At 38.7% G+C, this 11,502-nt stretch overlaps 3 protein-coding genes across 3 annotated transcripts; all 3 read left to right on the forward strand.

Annotated features, from left to right (window-relative positions):
• Positions 1–1,806: 1,806 nt before the first annotated feature.
• On the forward strand, positions 1,807–3,229 carry LOC141829095 (uncharacterized). The gene is made up of 2 exons (XM_074716516.1): positions 1,807–3,112; positions 3,156–3,229. Exons 1-2 carry the CDS (start codon positions 1,807–1,809, stop codon positions 3,227–3,229), a joined length of 1,380 nt encoding a protein of 459 aa, XP_074572617.1.
• Positions 3,230–3,666: 437 nt separating this feature from the next.
• LOC141829097 (uncharacterized) lies at positions 3,667–5,183 on the forward strand. Its single transcript, XM_074716517.1, has 3 exons — positions 3,667–4,265; positions 4,351–4,450; positions 4,530–5,183. The coding sequence occupies exons 1-3, from the start codon at positions 3,667–3,669 to the stop codon at positions 5,181–5,183; spliced, it is 1,353 nt and encodes a 450-aa protein (XP_074572618.1).
• Positions 5,184–5,449: 266 nt separating this feature from the next.
• Positions 5,450–6,220, forward strand: LOC141830081 (uncharacterized). The gene is made up of 3 exons (XM_074717562.1): positions 5,450–5,739; positions 5,819–6,028; positions 6,116–6,220. The coding sequence occupies exons 1-3, from the start codon at positions 5,455–5,457 to the stop codon at positions 6,218–6,220; spliced, it is 600 nt and encodes a 199-aa protein (XP_074573663.1). The 5' UTR covers positions 5,450–5,454.
• Positions 6,221–11,502: the final 5,282 nt, after the last annotated feature.

Consider the following 11,502-nt stretch of genomic DNA (forward strand, 5'->3'; position numbering starts at 1 on the left):
TCTCTCTTGCCATCTTATCCATTTTCCAAAGGAATTTTGTTTCACTAGTCCCTCGTTTAATCCCCAAACCCCAGTTCACCTGGAGAGAAAGTAAAGGAATGAGAAAATTTGGAGAAAGATTGTTCTTGGTGGTGGATTGTTTTTTTTTTACTCTCTTCCCTCATCTTCTATCTCCCCTCAACATCTGTTTTTCACAACTATCTATCTTACCTTCCTTGATAAATAGGACCTAAATCTTAATAATGCAACAAAGCTATATAACATTGACATTTCTTCATTATTGTGCAATCTTGGGCTACACACTACAAGAAAATCGGTATTTAACAACACTCAAAAGACATCGGTTTTATGTCAAAACCGATGTCTTTTACTTTTTAACAACGGTTTTAACAAAAACCGATGTCTTTGAGAGGTTGATTGGAGCCTACGACAACGATTTTTGGAGGCTACAACAACGGTTTTAAAACCGTTGTCTATGTCCGCTATTTTGGGACTACAACAACGGTTTTTGAAGACTACGACAACGGTTTGAAAACCGTTGTCTATGTGCGCTTTTTTATAACAATAACAACAGTTTTGGAAGCTAAAACAACGATTTAAAATCGATTTTAAAAAAACCTGGTTCAATCGGGTATTATTTTGAGAAAATCCTAAAACCCCCTCTCTCTCTCTCTCGAGGGTTTTTTTCCCCTTCGTACACATAACATCCACGCCGCTTCCCCTTTTCTCCCCTTGATCTACCGCCGCCCCCTTTTTTTTTTCTGTATGGGCGGAAGGAATGAAATCTAACTATACAATATATTTTTTGGACCAAGGACCTTTGGAAAGAATAGAAAAGGTCGCGAAGCCGAGGGTTCTTTTTTTCCCTTCGTACACACAACATCCACGCCTTCTCGAATACCGCCGCCCACCTTTTCTCCCCTTCTCTCCCATTTCTCCCCTCTTCTCCTCCTCTCCAAGCAGCAACCTACCGGCTCCCCCCTCTGGTTTTCCCTATTCTCCATCAGGGACTCCCGACACCTCAACAAGGTTTGCAGCTCCTCCTCTCCGATCTCCCCCCATCCTTGGATCTTGCCGCCGATTCCTTCCCCCGCGACACCGCTGTCGCGACGCCTCTACCGCGTCGCGACGCCGCTGCCGACGTTGGGACGCTGCCGCCTTTCGCTCGCGACGTCGTTTCGTGGTTCCTCGCGAAAGGCCAGAACGCCGCGATCGCCGAACGCTGCTGTCGTGCCTGCGATTTCGCTGCGAGGTTTTTCCCAATCTCCACCTTATTTTCCTTGTTCGGTCCTGTTTGGTTAGTTTGACAGTTAGGGCTTCGATCTGAAGTCATAGGATCAACATCATTTCGTTTCAGGAATGCCATGCCTTTGCTTGTTTGTGGATCGCCATTGCTTTGGTTTGTCCTTCATTACCGTTGGTGGAATGGTTCCCTGTTCTAAGATTGAAACAGTAATGTGGATATTTTCTTTTCCACATTCTAGCTATCATCATGTTGCAAACTAGTTCCCACTTTGGGGGTAAAATTGCAAAAATGTCAATCAAATAGTTTTAGCCTTGTTTCACTTATATAGGTTCTTTTGCTCAAATAGTTTTAGCCTTGTTTCACTTATATAGGTTCTTGTTTCACTAGATATGACAGTTAAGATGTGGTTGCAATTTCCTCTTGTTTAAGTACAGTGATTTCAAATTTAACTGTCTGCTCATTGTAACAAGTTCTATTCGAGTGCTAGGAATATTTTGTGGATTTGATTATAATCAATTTTTATTTAGCTAAATAGGGAATGCCTCGTAATCTACAACAAAATGGACAAAGCATGGATGTCAAAGGATAGATTATCACATGAGTTTGGACTTGGATTGGAATCTTTTTTGCAATTTGCGCTGCAACATGCTGCTAATCCTACTAGTATACCTTGTCCTTGTACGAAATGTGGTAATCTATGGAACAATAATATTAACAGCATAAGGGCACATGTGTACTGCAATGGTATAGACTTAACATACAAAAAATGGATATGGCATGGGGAAGAATCTATATTAGGGGATTTAAAGAAAGAGAAAGATGCATATGGAGAATGTGAAAACTATTTTGCTGCTGATGAACCTGTAGATATGGTACACGCTTCATATGAAAGTTCGCAGAATCCAGATCAATTTATAAAATTACTTGAGGATGCTGAAAAACCTCTGTATCCTGGGTGTACAAAATTTACAAAGTTATCTGCAATTGTGCAGTTATATAACTTGAAGGCGAAATACAGCTGGAGTGATAATAGTTTTACTGACCTACTTATCTTGTTTGGAGAAATGCTTCCTGCTAGCAATGAATTGCCTTTATCTTTATATGATGCAAAGAAAAGCTTATGTGCAATGGGGATGACTTATAAGAAAATACATGCTTGCCCTAATGATTGTGTCCTATACTGGAAGGAGTACGAGGATTTTACCCATTGTCCTACTTGTGGGATGTCAAGGTGGAAGTTGGCCAAGAATTCAAGGATAATTGAAGGAGTCCCTGCAAAGATTTTATGGTACTTTCCTCCTATTCCTAGATTTCAAAGAATGTTTCGGAGTAAGGAAATATCTAAGGAGTTAACTTGGCATGCTGATAAAAGAGTATGTGATGCCTATATGCGACATCCAGCTGATGCACCTTGTTGGAGACTTGTGGATCATAATTGGCCAGATTTTGCTTCTGAGAAGAGAAATCTAAGATTGGCCATAGCAGCTGATGGGATTAATCCGCATAGTTTGATGACTTCTACATATAGTTGTTGGCCAGTTATAATGATTACCTACAATCTTCCGCCATGGTTGTGTTTAAAGAGAAAATATATGATGCTGACGTTGTTGATTTCTGGTCCTAAACAGCCGGGAAATGACATTGACGTGTACTTGGCGCCTTTGATTGATGATTTAAAAGAATTATGGGAAGTTGGTGTTGAAGCATATGATGCACACCGAGAAGAAAGATTCTTGCTTAGAGCTGTCCTATTATGGACAATTAATGATTTCCCAGCATATGGAAACATGTCAGGATGTACTGTCAAAGGATATCAAGCATGCCCTATTTGTGCTGACAAAACTTGTGCAAAAAGGTTGAAGCACAGTAAAAAAATGTCATATATAGGCCATAGACGATTTCTTTGTAGAGATCATCCTTATCGAAGGCAGAAGAAGGCATTTGATGGGACACAAGACTTTACAACAGCCCCAAAACCACTAAGCGGCGATGAGGTTTTAAAAAAAGTTGAAGGAATTACATGCCGATGGGGAAAAATGAGGGGAAATCTTCAATCAAAGAATAACGATAGTAAATCCTGTTGGAAAAAAAAATCGATATTCTTTGAACTTGAGTATTGGAAAGATCTGCATGTTCGGCATGTTCTTGATGTGATGCACATAGAGAAAAACGTGTGCGAAAGTCTGATTGGTACATTACTTGACATACAAGGAAAAACAAAGGATGGAATTGCAGCAAGAAATGACCTAGTGGAGATGAGAATTAGGGGAGACTTAGCACCACAAAAAGGAGAGAAGAGGACATTTTTGCCCCCAGCATGTTATACATTAAGCAAGGCTGAGAAAAGAAAACTTTGTAATTCATTGTTTGGAATTAAGGTTCCTACGGGTTACTCCTCCAACATCAAAAACCTTGTCTCAATGAAGGACCTAAAACTTGTTGGTCTTAAATCACATGACTGCCACACCTTAATGCAACAGTTGCTTCCAGTTGTCATCCGTGGTGTTCTGCCCAAGCATGTCAGAAATGCTATCACAAGGTTTTGTTTCTTCTTTAATGTGTTATGTAACAAAGTGATAGATGCCTCGAAGTTGGATAATGTACAAACAGAAATTGTGACAACGTTGTGTCTGCTTGAAAAGTATTTTCCACCTTCATTTTTTGATATAATGGTTCACTTAACAGTTCATCTCGTACGTGAGGTCAAGTTGTGTGGACCAGTTTGGTATAGATGGATGTTTCCATTTGAAAGATACATGAGAACATTAAAAGGTTATGTGCGGAACAGAAATCGACCAGAAGGATGCATGGCTGAATGTTATATTGCTGAAGAAGCTGTAGAGTTTTGCTCAGAATTTCTGTCTAATATGAACACGATAGGGATTCCATCAAAGCATCGTGAAACAATGCTCACTAAGTCCTTGTCATGTGCCAATGTACATGTCTGTTGTCACGAGGAGTGGGAACAAGCACATCGTTATGTATTGGAAAATGACACTGAGGTTGATCCTTACATTCGGTAAGCCCTCTAGCTAGTTCAGTAATAATCTCAAGAAATTATGAACAAAAATATCTTATTAATTCCTTTATAATTTTTTCATTAGGGAACATATGACACACCTGAAGCAAAAATATCCTATGAAAGGTGCAAAGTGGTTACAAGATAAGCACCACCGAAGTTTTATTTCTTGGTTCCATGAACATGTAAGTACCATAAATATTTGCATATTTATTATTGAACACACGAACTTTAATCATTTTACCCTCTTATGATGGATTATAGGTTACAAATACAACATCCTCTTCCTCGAATCAATTATCAGAAAAAGTTAAGTTGTTGGCGCATGGACCTAGCAAGCAAGTGCTAAAATACTCTAGTTATATGATTGATGGGGTCACTTATCACACGAAAGAACGTGATAATGCACGAGTTGTCCAAAACTCGAGTGTAAGCTTGTGTGCACAGACAATGCAAGTTGCAAGTGCAAAGGATAAAAATCCAACTACAACAGACATGATGTATTATGGTGTGATACAAGAAATATGGGAGCTCATTTATCATGATATTCGAGTTCCAATGTTTAAGTGTGATTGGGTAGAGAATAACACTGGTATTAGAGTAGATGATAATGGTTTCACCTTGGTAAATCTCAAGAGAATGGGATTCAAATCCGACCCATTTATCTTGGGCACTCAAGCGAAGCAAGTATTTTATGTAGAAGACCCTCAAGATCCCACATGGTCTGTTGTACTTTCAACTCCAAATAGAGAGTATTTTGAATACATCACTGATGATAACTTGGGAGATCCTTCAATCCACTACCAATGCTTCACAAAAGGGATGCCATCAATGGATATTGATGAAACTGATGACAATGAACCACCCTGTATTCGTGCAGACTGTGATGGGATTTGGGTTGACAATGGGAATTCTTAGTTTGGTAAGTTTATTTATGGTTTATATATGTGATTATTTACTTGATCAATTTTCTGATCAATTTTCATATTAATTTTCTGATCTTAAAATATTTCATATATGCTCTGTACTTGTGCTAACTATTTCTGCATATGCTTGATGTTTGTGCTAACTATTTCAAATTCCTACTATTGTGAACAGGTTTTTGGACACTATGGACACTAGAAAAAAGGTCAGATCAGCTCATGATCATAGTGTTGAGATAGATGAACAAGATAAGGGTAAAGGTAAAATGGCGTCTGTTGCTGAGGATAGCCAAGAGGTAGGATCAAAAGGGATGACCCAAACAACAAGATCAAAGAGAGGTCGTACTCAAATGAATAAGCTTGCTGTTCAGAGGGTTCAGGGAGTTAAACAGAGTGTGAGATTTAATGAGTATGGACAGCCAGTGGGGCAAAAGGCTTCTGAATTGCAGAGTTTTATTGGCGTCCTTGCTCGGGAAAAAGTTAATATTAATTACCACTCTTGGAAGCAGGTGCCGGATGAAGTTAAGAACATGATATGGGAATCCGTCAATGTAAGTAACATGACACTTTCTTATGTGATACATTTTTTTCTTTTCTTTTATTTATTTACTTAAGATTTTTTGTGTGTAGTTGACATACAAAATGGACCCAAAATGGAGGAATGGGTGTTTGAGCTCTGCAAATGCAAAGTGGCGTCAGTATAAAACTCACCTCACCAGGACATTCATCCGACCAAATAGAAATAATCCGAAGCTTCTGAACAAGGTACCTCAAGGGCATTGCATTTCACCTAAAGATTGGAGTAGTTTCGTGATTAGTCGGATGTCTGAAGACTTTATAGTAAGTTTTTTAAGGTGGTTTTTTTTAACTTTAGTTGATTTATGTGAATTATTTCATTGTGGTTATAATTCATCTATCACTTTGTAGAAAAAAAGTGAACTACAAAGTGAAAGAGGCAAGGCAAACTTATACCCTCACCGACTTTCTCGAAAAGGATATGCAGGGTTGTCTCAAGAAATAGTAAGTATTTAGTTAACATTAAATTCCTACTTATGGTTGCTTGAAGTTGGTGTTAAATACACGTTGACTTCGTGTGGTCTTTTGCTTGCAGTCCAGTGACTTATGTGATGACGAGGAGATAAACAGAGCCATTCTCTGGAAGAGAGGACGAATCAATAAAGAAGGGGAATTTGTCGGCGATGCGTTGAAGCAAACAGTGAATCAGATTGTAAGAAAAATTAGACATAAATTGCTTGTTTAATTTGTACATATATGATATATGTATATATTTAAAGTTATTGTATTTTGATGCATGACAGGATGATTATATTGTGCAAAAGAAGGATGGTAAACTGTCCTTTAACAAACCATTTGAAGATATTCTCACGAAGGCCTTGAATTCTGCCGAACATGGTGGACGTGTGAGAGGCATAGGAGCAAATGTCACTCCGTCATCCTTCTTCAAGGTTGCTAGAGGGAAGCTGCAAGTTGATAAGGATGCCTATGAAAGGCAGCAGAAAGAGTTTATGGAGACAAAAGCTATTCTTTATGAGCAAGGTGAAAGAATAGAAAAATTGGAAGCAATGGTGTATAAACAACGTGGACGAGAATTTGATAGCGAGGAGAAGGGTAGCTGCTCAGTCAAACCCCAATGGCCCCTCGATATAAAACCTGAAGTTGAACTTGAAAACATACTCGCAAATGAAGGCCTTGATGATGATGATGATGTGAAATTTATTGAGAAGGGTTCGGCTTTACAGGTGAACATATATATTTCACGTTGATATTATTAGCTCATCGATAGTATCTAAATAACTTGTAAAGCACTACGTGTTGATGATTCATGAATTGTTTGTCTTATAGGGTAAAGCAGTGATGCTGTTATTGGAGCTTAACAGCAATATTGTTGCATATGGGACAATTGTCACTGTTAATGGATCTGGCAACTATATTGATGATGTTCCATTACCCTTGAATTGCATGAGGATCGCCATTGATAAAGCAATTGATCAAGCAGCACCACTGCCTGTTCCAATCCCAGCTACATTTCAGTGTATTGGTGATGCTGTAGGTGGCCATGTGGCTTGGCCTGTACACTTGATCAGCATGCGGGATGAGGTAAACGTGATAAAGTGGTGTCTAAATTTTGTATGCTTTTTAAGTATGTCACATATCTAATATATATGTGTGCATCTACATATGTAGAAGACTAGGAAGGAAAAAGTTGGCAATAGAAAAGAGAAGTCCAAGTTGCAATTGTCCAATGTGCCAAGACCCTTACACATATTATATAGTTATTTTCAGCGCCTTGACGAAACAGAGAATGTGATTTTGGAATTAGATCCTGGTGTATTTGGCATGGGGCGTACAGTCCATGTTAACTGCGATGACATAATTCCTTTTTGTGAATTGATGCCAATTACAGACACTTGCATAGTTGTGTATATGTGGTATGCTTTCGATTATATTGGACTTTATTTATGTGTTTCATTAATTTAGATTTCCTAATTTTTTTGGGTTAATTTCCAATTGTAGGCATCTATATAGAAAGATGCAGGAAAAGATGTTGTTGCAGGATTTCAGATTGGTGGATCCAGTGCCTGTGGAGTATGTGCCATCAAGAAATCAGAATATAGATTTCATCCAAGAACAGTTGAATAAAAGGGCTTCTTACTTAACCAGTAGGCTAATTGGTACCTCAACTGGCCAATTGGTGGTTGTGCCATGCAATATTGGGTGAGTAAGAATAACATTATATATCACTCTCACTTGCATATTTTGAGAACTTGTCCGATTGCATGCACTAATTATATCTCTTTGAGTAGTTTTCACTGGATTTTGACTATCCTCAATGTTGAAAAGGAGATTGTTTATTTGTTGGATCCTCTTAGACACCGCATTCATGATCAAGATTGGAAATATGTGGTCAACATGTAAGTTTTTTGGGTTCTTTTCTTACCTTTGTTGAAACATGATTTTATTTTGATGTGGCAATACAATAAACTCTTATATGCATGAAGGGCCTTGAAATTGTATAATGCGGAGGCGGGAAGGAAAGGGAAAAAACAACCAACATGGGAAGTTGTCAAGGTATGTCCTTGTGATTAGCAACTGTTTCACTGTCCTCGAAGGAGTTATTTAAATATTTCTTTTCTAACATAGGCTCCTCGACAACCGGATGCGGAGCAATGTGGTTTTTATATCATGCGATATATGAAAGATATAATTGAAAATTTTGGAGTTGGCGACAAGGAATCACTTCCATCAATGGTAATAATACAATATCTTCCATTTTGCATATTTAATTTGACAACTAACTCATTCGTATCTTTTTTCAACGGGATTAGCAGATTTTTGTTGGACTTTGAGATTTTCTTGGATTTTCCCTACTGTGTAGATCTCAACAACAAATACTATGCTCTCACTCCTCACACACTCAAAATGTAAGTTCTCCCTAACAAAATGTATGGTCTCACTCCTCACCATCTCACAATGTAAACTCAAATGTATACACCCTCAACTACATAGCTCAAAATGTGTTTTTTATCTATTCAGATATAGTGCAATACAAAATCTAAATAAATATCCAAAGAATGGTATACATGTGTTTGGATTTTCTGGAGCACAATCTCAAATTTCTCTCTCTCTCTCTCTCTCTCAAATATTAAATGGTTATAGGCTTGCCAAACATAATGTATCATCTCAAACATAGCTATGTGGAAAGCCCTCATCGGCCTACTAGTCCCCCTGTAGTGGCATGTGAACACCCATAGCATCCTCCAATAGGCAGTCATCTCATGCATCATATGCAATCAGAGCTTAATACAATCCCAGAGTTGCCTCACTTGCAAAAGATGTGCTTTTGTGTTTCCTCCTCCATCCTACAGAAAGGGCATACTCAATCAGAATCATCTAGGTACTCCAGTCAATCCTTGGTAGGTAACCTATGATGCATAAGTAACCATAAAGTGAATTTGTGGCTTGACTGCACATATTTCTTCCAAACTGTCCCTACCCATAACTTACAGGCTTCAGTGTCACTGAAGAATCATAGGCCTAGGTGATGCCTCTATGATGGAGATGGTGCTGACTAAACCACTTTGCTAGCCTTTGTTGCACCATCTCTGTGGATCCCACTTGTAAGATATATATAAAAAAATAAAAAAAATGAAGGTTAATGGATTTGGATTTAAAAACCCAATAACCTATTAGGAATCTAATAAAGTAGTGAGCCTTCTCTTCTTCAACCCAATGCGATTTTCTTCTCCAGCTAGATCCGCGACACCTCGTTTCCCCTTCTTCTCTTGAAAACCGACGCCCTCTCCTCTCCTTTTCTCCTTTGTGACATCGATTCTTCCTTTCTTCTCCAGCCCAACTTCCTTCAGATTGCGATCACTGTTCTTCATTGTTCTTTGTTTCTTTGGCTTCGCTGCTTCTCCGACCGTGTGATCGCGCTTCCCGCCAATGCGGAGGTGAATCGTCGATGACCAAGACCTTCGGCGACCGGGGAGAGGCTGGATATGGAGAGGCTCGATCTGATCGGGTGGCGACTGGCGCGATGCGAACTAGGGAGGAGTGAATCTGACTTTGATCGGTAAGGGCTGAAATCCTTATTGATTGTGTTGGATTTCTTCAGGTTTCTTTGGATTTTTTTGGGATTTCTAAGGGTTTCTTCTGGATCGACAAATCAGAGGAGGTTCGTTGGTTTCGGCCGTGAGCTGGGATTTGGTGCTTGATCGGGAAAGAAAGGGTTGAAATCTAGTGCACGAATTTGAGGTAAGTAGGCTTAAATTTCAATTAGTTCTTGATTGAAAATCGATTAGGATTATTGTTGATGAATCTCAATATGGTCTGTTGAATTTCATGGTTGGGTTACTATTCAATCAGGAATTTCTCGATTTTCATGGATTCCGTTGGATTTAATTTTAGATGTTGGGTTTATTGTAAATGGGGATTAATCTGTTAAAGTGTTGATTCGGTTGTAATGGGTGGAGCTAGGGTTGATCGGATGGTAATTACTATTTTATTGGTTGGATTTAACGGGATATGGTTGCCCTGTTTTAGAGTTGGTTGATTAACTACTGTTGGATTCTGTTTAGGTTTGATTTGAAATGTTGGATCTGGTTGGTTAAACATGGGTTGAGGTTAGTTGTATTAATTGGTTAATATAACTAATTAGTTAATGGGATAAGTGATGTTAATTGGATCCAATTGAATTCTAGTGTTGATCGAATCATGGTTGAATTAGTTGAACTCTGGGTTAGGTTAATTTGAATGAGGTTAAACTAACCTTAAAATCGGTCAGGATTTTATTTGATGAAAAAATTTATATATCGTTGTATTTAGGAATGTTATTTATTCTAATTACAAGACATTGACTTGCTATCGATCTTCTGGACGAAGGTTCTCTTCTGACACGGACTACTTTCTGAAGGCGGGTATTTTAACTTATCTCTTTAGATATGTCATTTTGATATGTATGATTTTGCTAGAGCTAATAGTAATTTTTATGCTTTTATATCTGTCATGGTATGTTACTACTTGGTACATATTGTATGTCATTTTTATCTATTACTTGTTTAGTTGCATATCATCTTGATATTTGCTATATATATATATATGTTCATTAGAGTAGTGACATATTGTTTCCTTACTGGGCATCAATTAGCTACTAGATATACCTTGCATGTATACCTAGATTTATGATACTAAGGTCATTTGATATGCTCAAATTGGTGCGTATTATATGGAGGCATAAATTGGTAGGTGTTGCATGCATTAGTGTCATGCACCATCCTTGCATGATTGCATACTAGCGATCATCGGCTCCTATGTAGTTTGAGCTTGTCGCTAGTTACATGATCCGCACACACTACCACTCATGGGTTAGTGGTACATTAGAAGTGTGTGTGCAGTTGCTCTGTCAGGGCTCCCCTCGGCCGCTCAGGGGTAGTGGTGTCACAGCGTGATAGCATACAGAGATCCCTCCTCCTTACTATGAGACGAGGAGATGAGAGCGATGCTCCCCCATGTTATTTGGGGTAGGAGGATAGGTGTATTCTGCCAGCATCCTGTCCACTCGGTCATGCAAGTGCAGTGATGGCAAAGTGTATAGTTGTTATAGCCCTACCCACTCGACCTCACCATTATCGGTGATGGTGGTTGACTGGCGTCAGGGGTGACCATATCATTGCATCATGTGCATGTTGCATGGATTGCATTTATTTATGCTTGTTGCATTTTTAGTTGCTGCATATGTTTGACATGCACATACAGGAGGCCTTATGCATTTGGTTTGACGACCTTGTTTCTTA

This window comes from Curcuma longa, chromosome 5 (assembly GCF_044706935.1).
Source record: "Curcuma longa cultivar G26 ecotype Majalengka, Jawa Barat chromosome 5, ITB_CL_G26_1.1, whole genome shotgun sequence".
Lineage (NCBI taxonomy): Eukaryota > Viridiplantae > Streptophyta > Magnoliopsida > Zingiberales > Zingiberaceae > Curcuma > Curcuma longa.

Bases quoted from the DNA above. Each gene is read 5' to 3' on its own strand.
- LOC141830081 (XM_074717562.1), top strand. From the start codon at position 5,455: ATGGCGTCTGTTGCTGAGGATAGCCAAGAGGTAGGATCAAAAGGGATG. The intron at 5,740-5,818 runs GTAAGTAACATG...TTTTGTGTGTAG, and splicing joins TGATATGGGAATCCGTCAAT to TTGACATACAAAATGGACCC. The intron at 6,029-6,115 runs GTAAGTTTTTTA...ATCACTTTGTAG, and splicing joins GGATGTCTGAAGACTTTATA to AAAAAAAGTGAACTACAAAG.
- LOC141829097 (XM_074716517.1), top strand. From the start codon at position 3,667: ATGAAGGACCTAAAACTTGTTGGTCTTAAATCACATGACTGCCACACC. The intron at 4,266-4,350 runs GTAAGCCCTCTA...TTTTTTCATTAG, and splicing joins GAGGTTGATCCTTACATTCG to GGAACATATGACACACCTGA. The intron at 4,451-4,529 runs GTAAGTACCATA...GATGGATTATAG, and splicing joins TTTCTTGGTTCCATGAACAT to GTTACAAATACAACATCCTC.
- LOC141829095 (XM_074716516.1), top strand. From the start codon at position 1,807: ATGGACAAAGCATGGATGTCAAAGGATAGATTATCACATGAGTTTGGA. The intron at 3,113-3,155 runs GTAAAAAAATGT...ATTTCTTTGTAG, and splicing joins TGCAAAAAGGTTGAAGCACA to AGATCATCCTTATCGAAGGC.